Raw genomic sequence first — 12,800 nt, forward strand, 5'->3', positions numbered from 1 at the left:
CACAGCGTTTATGGATACCGTTGTTAATCGAACATTTCCATTTTTCCATGGAGGGTACCTGAAATTACGCTAATCGGCCTTTTTAAGTTGTATTTTTAGAGTAAAGACGACAGAAGATCCTTTAACACTAGGACTGAGTATAATGACTGTGACTGGAACAGTGCAGAAGCATATTGCTACTCTCTCAAGACAAGCTACTCGAGAGTCTCTCACTTTAGGTAAATAGGGATAAATATTTTGCCTAAATCCTTTGGTCTCCCCCGCCCCCTCTACCAAAAATTAATTCCCACTCAAGCATCTGATGATAATTTTAAGGGTTCTAGGCAGTGCTTAGGGTTAGGATCTAATTAATTTTGATGCGGATGCAGATCCGGATCTTGGATCCGCACTGGAAAAAAAAGGATCCGAATCCAGGTTATTTCTTTAAGAAGTTTTTTCAACAAAAAATAATTTTGTTCGCTTATTTTTATCCTAAAACTTGATGAACCATTCAGGAGGAAATTATTATAATTTCTCTTTTTTCAAAAAGTTCAGATTTAGGTTTTAGGAGTTAAAAAGTTTTTTTTTCAGTTTTTGGTTGATTTTTACCCTTTGGATCTTTATCCGTGGATCCGGATCCTAAGTACTGGTTCTAGGCTAAATTTGATAAAATAAGTGATTTTTATAGAATAAAAATATTTTCAAGGGTGTCCCCCCCCTCCCCTCTTTAATAATATTTGTTTTTCACTGAAAAAGGTGGAGTTTTTTCTCTGAATTAGGGAAGAACTATCGATTTCTAGGGGAAATAAATGATTGTTTTGGGGAAAAGTATCAACAAGGATAAAGGAAGTGTGTATATTTTCTTGAAAAAATCATTCCTCCCCCCCTCCCCCTTTTAGAAAATCATTTTTTACCCCGAGAATTTCAGTTTGATTGTGTGGAGCGGGAATTTTTTGGCTTTGATTCTCTGGGTTTGGGAATATAAATGATTTTTAGGGGAAACTAATTTAATTTTCGGGTAGTATCAAAAAGAATGACCCCTGCCCATGGGTGTAAGAATAAAAGAATGAAAAACTTATGAGGTGTAATTCTTATAATTACACCCCAGAATTATTAATTAGAAATTAAGTAAGAAATTATTAATTTTTTGAAAAATATTTCAATTTTTTAAATTATTTTTTTTGTTGTTTTATGAGTTCATTGTTCATTGTGTAAGATTTATTTTATTTTAAGAATTTGAATTTTCAATGTTGATATGTTTGCTCATTTTAATCTTCAAATTCAAATTCGATAATAATTGATTTTTGTTCACAAAAATGTTTTCACTTTAACCAGTTCCAAGGAATATAAAAGAGGAACCCTTGTATCTTTGTTTACATATTAAATGTGTTGCAGTTTCTGGGAGAAATGTAAATAAACTTAGTGCTACTCAGACATAGATCGGCAGTACATTTCTAACACAAACAAAAGTATTACTTTCAGAAATTTAAATATTTTAGAATTTTTGCCTCTCCCTGCAAAGACGTAAAGGGGTTGACCATTTTTTTAATAAGCTGTATCGGAAAATGCCCAACTTCTTGAAAAATGTTTAAAAAATGCTAAAATTCAATTCACATTTTTCAGTTCTCTGCTAGCGTTGAAATTACAACAATCCAGATCCCTTTCAAGGGACTACAGGCGTAATTTAAAATGACCCTCCATGTAAGAATGTCGATGTCCGATCCACAACAGTACGTTGGAAAGCTTTGTCCATTAAGTATGAATTAGATGTCATATGTTTACAATTTTGATTTATCTGCAATGACGAAAGTGGCTTTGTCATTTCTGCTGCAGGAAAACTTAGAGGAATTATCACACTTGAACACTTTTAAACCTAGAAAAACGACAATATTTCCCACGTTATTGATCAATTAAAGCAGGTGTTATGGGTATCATTATGAATTCGGCTTTGCCATATTTTCTCAGAAATTTCCTTGAAATTTCGTTTTCAGTCCTTTTAATAAATTGAGTTAGTTAGATAGTTCATTTCTCCAGGTTCTCTGGGAGGTAGTTCAATAGTTGCAACAGAATGTGGAGACCCTGCCTGTAATACAAACAATTCTATTCTTCATAGAAAACTTCAAGATGTTAACATAGAACTAGCTAGGAACAGAGAACTAGTTTTCCAGGTATACATAGGAGTAGAGAGATAGTTTCCAGGTATACATAGATAGGAGTAGAGAGATAGTTTCCAAGTATACATAGATAGGAGTAGAGAGATAGTTTCCAGGTATACATAGGTAAAAGTATAGAGGAAGGTTCCAGGCATACATAGATAGGAGTAGAGAGCTAGTTTCCAGGTATACATAGATAGGAGTAGAGAGCTAGTTTCCATGTATACATAGGAGTAGAGAGATAGTTTCCAGGTATACATAGGTAAAAGTATAGAGAAAGGTTCCAGGCATACATAGATAGGAGTAGAGAGCTAGTTTCCATGTATACATAGATAGGAGTAGAGAGCTTGTTTCTTTGTATACATAGGAGTAGAGAGATAGTTTCCAGGTATACATAGATAGGAGTAGAGAGATAGTTTCCAGGTATACATAGATAGGAGTAGAGAGCTAGTTTTCATGTATACATAGGAGTAGAGAGATAATTTCCAGGTATACATAGGTAAAAGTATAGAGGAAGGTTCCAGGCATACATAGATAGGAGTAGAGAGCTAGTTTCCAGGTATACATAGGTAAAAGTATAGAGGAAGGTTCCAGGCATACATAGATAGGAGTAGAAAGCTAGTTTCCTGGCATACATAGATAGGAGTAGAGAGCTAGTTTCCAGGTATACATAGATAGGAGTAGAGAGCTAGTTTCCAGGTATACATTGGTAAAAGTATAGAGGAAGGTTACAGGCATACATAGATAGGAGTAGAAAGCTAGTTTCCAGGTATACATAGATAGGAGTAAAGAGCTAGTTTCTTTGTATACATAGGAATAGAGAGATAGTTTCCAAGTATACATAGATAGGAGTAGAAAGATAGTTTCCAGGTATACATAGATAGGAGTAGAGAGCTAGTTTCTTTGTATACATAGGAGTAGAGAGATAGTTTCCAGGTATACATAGATAGGAGTAGAGAGATAGTTTTCAGGTATACATAGATTGGACTAGAGAGCTAGTTTTCATGTATACATAGGAGTAGAGAGATAGTTTCCAGGTATACATAGGTAAAAGTATAGAGGAAGGTTCCAGGCATACATAGATAGGAGGAGAGAGCTAGTTTCCAGGAATACATAGATAGGAGTAGAGAGCTAGTTTCCAGGTATTCATAGATAGGAGTAGAGAGCTAGTTTCTTTGTATACATAGGAATAGAGAGATAGTTTCCAGGTATACATAGATAGGAGTAGAGAGATAGTTTCCAGGTATACATAGATAGAAGTAAAGAGATAGTTTCCAGTAATACATAGATAGGAGTAGAGAGATAGTTTCCAGGAATACATAGAAGTAGAGAGATAGTTTCCAGGTATACATAGGTAAAAGTATAGAGGAAGTTTCCAGGTATACATAGATAGGAGTAGAAAGCTAGTTTCCAGGTATACATAGATAGGAGTAGAGAGCTAGTTTCTAACTAAGCAGAGAGTTAGGGTTAACAGTGACATTTTTAGCATTTTTCATCTTTAGTAATATTTTGGTTTAGGAGCAGTTTTTGAACTGCAGTGCAGAACTTAAGAAAGTGGACGAGGAAGTGAACGAAACTACACAGACTTATATTCAGGTTAATTTATGCCACAAATTATTTGAAATTGACAAGATTGGTCTGTTTTGAATCTTCATGACAGAAACAAATCTTAAGAATTGAAGAGAGTCGTCCCTGACCGAAAAATGTAATATTAAATGGTAGTCCTTTGTTTTACTTTAATATGTTTAATTTCTGTTTTCTTTAAACTAATCTTTACATGTTCTCTGCCATCACTCTGCCTGGCACTCTCTAAATGGAAATGAGGGACACTTGAACTTATGTCTATAAGTTAATGTACAATAAGTAAAAATAATAACGATATTAAAATTTAAGGGGTTGACGGCCCAGTATACATAAAAATTGAAAAATACGAATGATAAATAAATGCAAATTAAATAACTATTTAATCCTAATAGCTAAACAATTTGAATTTTTACAAAATCTTGTTCTGAACAAATGTTTTATTTTTGAAAATTAAAACATTTTTTCAATATGAAAGATCAAACTGAAAAAGGAGCTTCATTTCCTTATTTGTGTGTATGTGGGGAGAGGGGGGGGGGAGGCTTCAGCATAAAGTTTAATCTTAATTTACTATTTTTAAACAAATATTATTTTGTTTTCAGGAGAGCACCATTAGTATCCAGCAGAGTCTAAATACAACAAACCAAATTTTGGAACAGCTTAGTCTTCTCTCTAGTTCATTAACAGATTCAGGACTTGCTCAGCTACTCCCACTTTAGATTCAGGATTAGCGCAGCTACTCCCAATATAAATTCAGAATTAGCTCATCTACTTAATCTAGATTCAGGGTTAGCTCAGCTACTCCCAACATAGATTCAGGGTTAGCTCAGCTACTCCCAATAAAAATTCAGGATTAGCTCAGCTACTCCCAATAATGATTCAGGATTAGCTCAGCTACTCCCAATATAGATTCAAGATTAGCTCAGCTACTCCCAGTAAAGATTCAGGGTTAGCTCAGCTACTCTCAATATAGATTCAGGGCTAGCTCAGCTACTCCCAATAATGATTCAGGATTAGCTTAGCTACTCTCAATATAGATTCAGGACTAGCTCAGTTACTCCCAATATAGATTCAGGGCTGGCTCAGCTACTCCCAATAATGATTCAGGATTAGCTGAGCTAATCTCAACATAGATTCAGGGCTAGCTCAGCTACTCTCAATATAGATTCATGGCTAGCTCAGTTACTCCTAATATAGATTCAGGGTTAGCTCAGCTTCTCCCAATAATGATTCAGGATTAGCCCAGCTACTCTCAATATAGATTCAGGGCTAGCTCAGCTACTCCCAATAATGATTCAGGACTAGCTCAGCTGCTCTCAATATAGATTTAGGATTAATTCAGCTACTCTCAATATAGATTCAGGGCTAGCTCAGCTACTCCCAATAATGATTTATGATTAGCTTAGCTACTCTCAATCTAGATTCAGGGTTAGCTCAGCTACTCTCAATATAGATTCAGGGCTAGCTCAGCTGCTCCCAATATAGATTAATGGTCAGCTCATCTACTCTCAATATATGATTATATGAAACTCTTAAAATATTTTCGCATATTTCATGGTTATTTCTTTGTTTTATAATTATGAATCACTGAGATTTAGGTATATATTTAAGTATAAAACCCACTGAAAAATTGTTATGATGACATTTTATAAATTCTTTTGAACTTCTTTTTTTCGTCTAAGAGCTAGTGCTTTATCATTACATTATGATTGCCTTTTTTTGCGAACTTTCGGTGATTAAAGACTTTGCATTTAAGTAAGGTTAATAATGGAATAAATTTGTTTGATGTTTCTCATATTCTTGATTCAAGAAATACAAATTTACAAATATAATATTTGATAATTTTGTAATTCATATTTTTCTTTTTTGGATTGTAATGAGATTAATGTTTTATTTTATTTATGGATTTATATTTAAAACAAGATAGACGATATTGTGAATTTTTAATTTTTTCATTAAAATTAATTCTTGTTATGTTTAAAGTGTGTTTGAGCGTGTGTGTGTTTAAAGTGTGTGTGTTCACGAAAAATAAAAATGATGATAGGTGGGTGTCTCAAAGAACATGGGAATTAAAAGACGACTTCTTTATCGCCTTAGTTCAGCGTGAACAAAACGTTAGAAGTATTCCATTGAAATCTTCTAGTCACAGGACATGCAAATTTTATTAATTTACAAATAATTGTTGTTTTGTCAATGTTTAAAGCTCATATGGCTTTTGATGCACCCTTTGTTGATTATTAACTATCAGTAAGCAAAGCCGACGTTAAATTCGTCGCTTAATTCTTATGTACATTAGACACCCTGTGTAAAAACCGTATTTCGTGAGTTGTACAATGTTTGTTTACATCGAAACTAGTTTCAGGTCTTTCCTCATAGTATAATTGAAAAAAAAACATGATTCTCCTTAAAGGTAGTTGAACTGAGCATGCAGTTTGGGACAACTCTTTTGGATTCATTAAACTTTTTAAAGATCTGTAAATCCAAAGTTTGAGCGCAAAGTCGACGTTCAAAATCGTTATTTTGGGTGGATATGTTTTCAGAATCGGTTTTTTAAAATTATTAAATAACGACGACGAAAAATAAAGTAAAAATTATACAGTAATCTAATTAGATGGTTAGGAACATATTTCTCTAAAGAAATTTGTCAATAAATCTATGCTAGAATCAAAGTATTTCGTTTTCATCATTAAATTGTATTTCTTATTTTCTTTGAATTTATTCGCAGATTTTTTTAATTCTTCAAATGTCGTCTTTTATATATTAATTCCAGAAAATCTTTGAGAAAAATGAAAAACCAGAATAATGAGAAAATAGAAACTAATAATTGAAAAAGATTACTTATTTTTGATTAATTTTTATTTTCTCAAGGTGTTCCTAAACAACTAATTAGTTTACTTTTTTTGCGTTTTTGTCGTCGTTATTTATTAATAAAAAAAGGAATTCTGAAAACGTATCCACCCAAAAGTTCAATTTTGAACGTCGACTTTGCGCTGAAACTCAGGATTTACAGATCTTTAAAAAGTTTTATATGCCGCAAATAATGAATCCTAAAGAATTTTTCCACACCACTGCAGTGCATACTCAGTTCAACTACCTTACATAGCCGGTCTGTCCCTTTAACCTCTTTCTTCTGGTTTTATCTAGAACATGTTTTGATTTAATCTCGCTTGCCAATGTTTGCCAAAAGGTCACTAAACCGGAATGATAGATGTCGTCGTAAATGACTATGAAATAATACAGGGCTACCCACAAAGTAGAGACTTAAGAGACGACCGTACGGAATTTCATCAGCCTTTTTTCTTGCACTCATGGTTCCGTGTAACTTTAAACTTCTTCCTTTCTTTGTCAAATTATTTAGCACACTTATAAAAGACGATATTAAAAACTGAGGATATTCAGAATTAAGGTGTTTCAGGTTGTCATTGAAGTCTCATTATTTTTGGGTAACCCTGCATCTTTCTGATAATTCAATGTTATTGTGTATAATTAGAACAAAACGGAATGGCACACACACTTTTCTTTGAAATGATTAACAGCCATAAAAATGTCTGCAATGTTCATTTTTGAAATTATTATAATTAAGTTTGTTTTAATGATTTGTTATTCTTGTCTCGCCTTAGGCAAGTAATAGAAATTTATACATTAAAATAATTCATTTTCAGCTAGAAATTTTTTTATCTTTTAACACAATCATATTTAAGTAGACAAATGAATAACGGAATGCGCCGTTTGTATATGATTTATCTTCACTAATAAATAAAAGGTTGCATACGTATAAAAGTTTAAATTTATTGATAAAATTAAACCCTTGAATTATCTAAAATGGTTTTCTACTCTTCTCCACTGATCCATGTGATTCCTCTTCATTTTGTTCACCACTAGTCGGACATTTATCTCCTTGGACAAAAAGTTATAAAAAACATGATTTAGGTGTCTGACTGTTAGTATGCAATGGGTGTAAAAACGGCTGAATCGATCTGATCTATATTTTATGGCAACTCACATGACCCCAGTGAATGTTTATGGACAATCCAATTGGAAAAATTTTGCCGAGAAAAATGTCAAAATATATTATTTTTCAATATGTAACAATTTATACAGGAAAATACGCGATTTACAAAGAAAAATGGCAGCTTAAGGTGGGAACTTCTACAGCACAAGAAAAGCATAAAAATGAGGAAGTTAAAAATGAGCTTGCCACGTTGAATTATAAAAAAGAGAGAGATAAGTATATATTTTAGGGTTAGGTTAGGATATTAACCCTATCTCTGCTGGGGTACTTGAAAACCAGGATATGCTGGGGGGGGGGGTCAATTTGAACCCCCCCCCCCCTCTAAATCCCATGTTTGATGTCCAAATATGACAAATGATACATCATTGGAAAGCTCGTGTGCTCTACTTTTAGAATCTGCAAAAAAATTTGCAAATTTGCAAAAATTGAATTTTTTATCGCAAAATCCAGTTATATAGTAAAAATGTTTGCAAAAAAACGTTGTCCAAAAAATGAAAAATTATACATTTTTGAAAAGCCCTTGACCATACCAATTCAAATATGCAAAAAATTTTGCAAAATTTTAAATAACCTAATTTTTTATCAAGAAAAACTAAAAATGTGCAAATTTCCTTTGACAGGTTGTTTGCAAAAAATTTTGCAATTTTTTTTTCGTAAAACTTGTGCAATTCGTTTCCTTATGTCAAAGGCTTTTCAAAAAGCTAAATTTTATCAAAATCTGACAAGTGGAAGTGGGTCAAAACAAAGATTTAGTTTGTTACAGGAAAAAGCAGTCATTCAGGCAGTGTGCCTGAGGACTCAGGCAGTTAGTATTAAAGCCTGGTTTTAGGCCTACAGGGAGGGCTTTGGGTATGTAGGAAAAGTCAGAAAATTTCAACAGCCTCAGACCAATACTTTTTGAGTTATGTAAAAAAAACTACAGGGGGGGTCAAATTGACCCCCCCCCCCAGCAGGAATAGGGTTAAACATTCCGGGCCGTGCACTGCGGCTAGGACAGGCTAGGGGACCGAGCGCTGCGGCTAGAAAAGGATCTCTCTCAACGCTGCATGTACACGTAACTTCCTCGGGCTTCTGCCTCAATATCTTATTTAAAATATTTTTTTCGTGTGGAGGGGACGTTTTTAAATCGTACCTCACAGCTGCACGGTTTCGCACATCTAGGCCGCTGCACAACATCAGCTGCTCTTGCCTTTATGCGTCTCCCCAGAGCATCACAGCTACCCACACCTACTACACAGTCAACCTCCTTCCTAGATAAACTCCACATAGATCCACTGGTCGGCGTTTAGATCAATTTATAAATTTAAGCAATACGCAAATTCCGCGCAAAAAAAGCTCAAATTCCGCGAAAAAAATTAAAGAAATTCTGAGCAAAAACCGCAAATACTGCACGAAAAAATGTGATTGAAAAATTGAATAAAATTCTAAGGCAAAACTGCACGCAGACAAAAAGTTAACAATAGGCATAGATCACCAAGAAATTATTAACACACAGGGTTACCCACAAAGATTGAAACTGTAAAGACGACCCAAAACCAAAAATATGCCGATTTGAAGCTTGAATTTTGGTTTCTGCATTCAACTGAGTATTTTTACTAGATGATTAAGCACAGAAATAAGCCACTTTTGGCCTACAAACCCTGAATGCGAGAAAACGAACTTAAAAATTCCGAACAATCGTCTCTGAAGTCTCATCCTATGTGGGAAACCCTGTATAATATAAATGAAACTTCTTATTTTGGATGGTAGCTATAAGTAGAGATTTCCACGTAGTATTAAGCATTTTTCGCAATTTTGTTGCAGTTTCATCTCTTGTTTTGGCCGGATTTTTTTTGCGCGGAATTGCTTATCGTTTGCGCTTGCTTACGCAAACTTCATTTTCGCGCAAATATGCGGAATTCCGCGCAAAAGTTTGCGTAATATCAATTATCATGTTTAAAGGGTCACCTAATACCTAACAGCTAATGGAGTCATGTTGTTCAAAATAAATTTGACCTCAGTATCCACCTGGCAACGATATGACCTCTCAGATGAGGTCAAAGAAGTAAGGCTGACTACGCAGAAAATGCAGAATTTAAACATTTTTGTCCTGAACAAAATAAATGAGTTTAAAATTGTGAAAATTATTAATCGTTAAAATACGAAAGATTTAAGCTAAATATTTAAAAATTAATGAGACATTTTGTTAATGAACAGAAACCCGTTAAGATTCAAATCAACCTGTATTGATTGAACGCGGATTTATAAAAAAAAAACTGTCAACGGCGTTCATTACGTTAATTTAACTTAAACGTTAACTAACTAAAAACATTGATTACATAACACACAATTTTTTTAACAATGGATGTGACTATTCCGAATCAAACAATTTTTACTGGAAGGATCACGAAATACTGTGAATAAGCCGTTTTAAAATTCTTTTTATAATTTTTTTAATTTTAATCCATTAAAACACTGAAACTTTTTAATTTTAAATAGCTTATGGTATTGGATATTGCACGGTAATAATCTTCAAAATTAAAGGAACCGAAGTACTTTAGTGGCCTCCAATAAAGAGATGTTGCATGTCAGATTCACATTGGAACCTGTTACATCATCATCTGAAAACTAATCACATTTAGCTCTTGATCGCGACCCATGAAAGTTATATCTGATGTTCCTGTCTCGTGAAATTGATATAAAACTGTGTTTACTATAAATATATGCTTGTCAATAAATAACTTGAAATCTACAAATATATACCAAAATATTTATAGTCAATACCATAAATATATGAGTTCAACCTCGCCGCATTAATGGTTTGGTTTCGCATATATTTATAGTGCATACAATAAATCAATTAAATATCTATGCTCTCAACAAATTTTTTTTTTTTGGCGCGGGGGGAGGGAGGCGGGAGGGAGATATATATTATATATATATATATGAATTTGGACAGAAATGGTAGGTTTAAACAGATCATGTTGATTAAATACGCAACCAATCTGAAAACGAAGATATCCCAGAGAAACCTATTTGTAATTAACTTAGGTTTTCACCAAATATTATTTGTGAGTGTGATACATGTCCCTAGTCCAATTTTTCAAGGCCTGCTCATTCTAAAATAAAAATTAAACCTCTAACTTTAATGGTTAGGTACACCCTAATGTAATGGAGGATTTTTAAAAAGTTCAAAAAGTATGTCGAAAATTTTTTTTTAAATAGTTATTTTTACTTTTAACAAATATTAACATATGACACATGTTATGATATCCATTTTTTAAGGGCTTTTCAAATATATAAGTCTTAGCACTGTAACTTTTTTAATAAAAAAGTGATTAACCATTTCTGACCGTTTGACCGTCCTTCACCCTGACCTATGCATCAAAAAAAAAATTGTTTAGCAAGATTTGTTTACAAGAATCATTATGTTCAAAAAGTGAATAAGTTTTAGCATTCTATAAATGTAAGCCGTTTTAAGTTATTCAGAAGAAAACCACAGGGTGTGGAAAACACCTCCCCCTCCTCCCCAATCGCGATAGGGTTCAGCCGGAGGATCACTTGAAATTTCGTAGACAGCCTCTTTTATGTTGGATATCCCAATTGTTGAAGCGACAAGCTATTCTGTACAATTAATAGATTTGTGTTTCTTCGAAACTGATTTAAACATATTGCGCATTAACTCCAAATTTCCCAAATTTGGTCAACGCATCAATTCTATCACGCATTTTATGTTTATCAAACGTATAGTTGTGAGCCGAACAAAAGGAATAATACTCGAAAGAGGGAACTAAGGCGAATTGGCTAGGGAAAACACTCTTTTCTACCGGCCATACATAGATGAGAACAACTTCTTGAAAATGTATATTTCAGTAAGGAGGTTTCCTACAACAAAATACAAATTGTTATTGACGTACATGTGTATAAATAATGATTGTTAATAAAGATTAAACAGTTAAGGGTAACTAACAATAAATGGGCGTTGATGTGAATCGAACAATTGGTTTAGAAACATGTAACATTGAGAATTAAATAAAGGCTTAAAAGGTATTGGAAATTCTAGGTTTAGCAGATTTAGTGGATCATATGTTATTACTGTTGTGAATCGATAAATAAAGGTTTAAAAGGTACTGTTGTGAATTGGCAAATAAAAGGTTTAAGATATTGTTGTGAATTAAGTATACGGAACTTACAATCTAGAAAACTGTGGCACGGCGAAAAGTTTACGCAGAAGCCTTGGAAATGTTTGGTTTGGTAAGTGGACGGAGGGTCCAACGGAGATACAATTTGTCAGAGACGACCTTACAACAGGGTAAATTTGAGGGGTATGGTTCACAATAGAAAATAAAATGTTCAAGGGAAACTTAATAGAAGTTCTTTTTTCATAGGTTTTGAACTTTGTTAAAAACAACAAAAAATATTTTTTAATTAAACAGTCACCATTACCTTATTTAAGAAGAATTTTACAAGCGATGCTGCGTGAAAAGACGAGCTGTCTTCTTGTATTTTCTTGTTACTTTATTATGTACTAGCTTGGAAACACAGCTTTGCCAGGAAATCTAACCTTTAGAATTTTCAAATATTCCTGTGGTTTTAACGAGTTCCCCAATCAGGCAAATCAGTCAAGGGGGTCACTGTAGGTATAAAATGCCCCAGTTTTATAAAATAAAAGTATAAAGTGTCAAGTTCTAAGGTAGTGAAATTGATGAAAAAAATAAAAAGTGAGATTTGAAAATCCAAAATGAGAATATAAAATTGAAACTTTTATTTTCAAACTGTGGTATTGGCGGTAGTGAGATTTGAAAATCCAAAATGAGACTATAAAATTTCAACTTTTATTTTCAAACTGTGGTATTGGCGGTAGTGATATTTGAGTATAAAATTTCAACTTATATTTTTAAACTGTGGTATTGAGGGTAGTGAGATTTAAAAATAAAAAATCAAAAAAAAAAATTTAAACTTTTATTTTATTGGCGGTAGTGAGATTTGAAAATCCAAAATGAGAATATAAAATTTCAAAAATAAAAAAATGAAAATAAAAGTTGAAATTTTTTATTTGGATTTTTGATTTACAAATCTCACTACCGCCAATACCA

General features: G+C 33.2%; 2 protein-coding genes across 5 annotated transcripts; one reads left to right on the top strand and one right to left on the bottom strand.

The window, feature by feature from the left end:
• On the top strand, positions 1 to 5,562 carry LOC111709620 (uncharacterized). Of its 3 annotated transcripts, none has more exons than XR_002766897.1 (5): positions 1 to 218; positions 2,014 to 2,147; positions 3,651 to 3,728; positions 4,316 to 4,501; positions 4,623 to 5,561. XR_002766897.1 is itself a non-coding variant. In XM_023483362.1 (4 exons), exons 1-4 carry the CDS (start codon positions 143 to 145, stop codon positions 4,430 to 4,432), a joined length of 405 nt encoding a protein of 134 aa, XP_023339130.1. In that variant the 5' UTR covers positions 1 to 142; the 3' UTR covers positions 4,433 to 5,562. The 3 variants fall into 3 exon arrangements, 1 of the variants encoding a protein (XP_023339130.1); XR_002766898.1 differs by having other exon boundaries at positions 5,199 to 5,549; XM_023483362.1 differs by having other exon boundaries at positions 4,316 to 5,562.
• Positions 5,563 to 7,486: 1,924 nt separating this feature from the next.
• LOC111709616 (uncharacterized) lies at positions 7,487 to 10,484 on the bottom strand. 2 transcript variants are annotated; one of them, XR_002766896.1, is made up of 4 exons: positions 10,261 to 10,484; positions 9,673 to 9,814; positions 8,858 to 8,975; positions 7,487 to 7,610 (listed from the first exon to the last, which is right to left on the bottom strand). XR_002766896.1 is itself a non-coding variant. In XM_023483356.1 (4 exons), exons 2-4 carry the CDS (start codon positions 9,805 to 9,807, stop codon positions 7,527 to 7,529), a joined length of 330 nt encoding a protein of 109 aa, XP_023339124.1. In that variant the 5' UTR covers positions 9,808 to 9,814; positions 10,261 to 10,349; the 3' UTR covers positions 7,487 to 7,526. The 2 variants fall into 2 exon arrangements, 1 of the variants encoding a protein (XP_023339124.1); XM_023483356.1 differs by having other exon boundaries at positions 9,680 to 9,814; positions 10,261 to 10,349.
• Positions 10,485 to 12,800: the final 2,316 nt, after the last annotated feature.

The sequence above is a fragment of the Eurytemora carolleeae genome, unplaced genomic scaffold (genome assembly GCF_000591075.1).
Source record: "Eurytemora carolleeae unplaced genomic scaffold, Eaff_2.0 scaffold987, whole genome shotgun sequence".
Classification (NCBI taxonomy): domain Eukaryota; kingdom Metazoa; phylum Arthropoda; class Copepoda; order Calanoida; family Temoridae; genus Eurytemora; species Eurytemora carolleeae.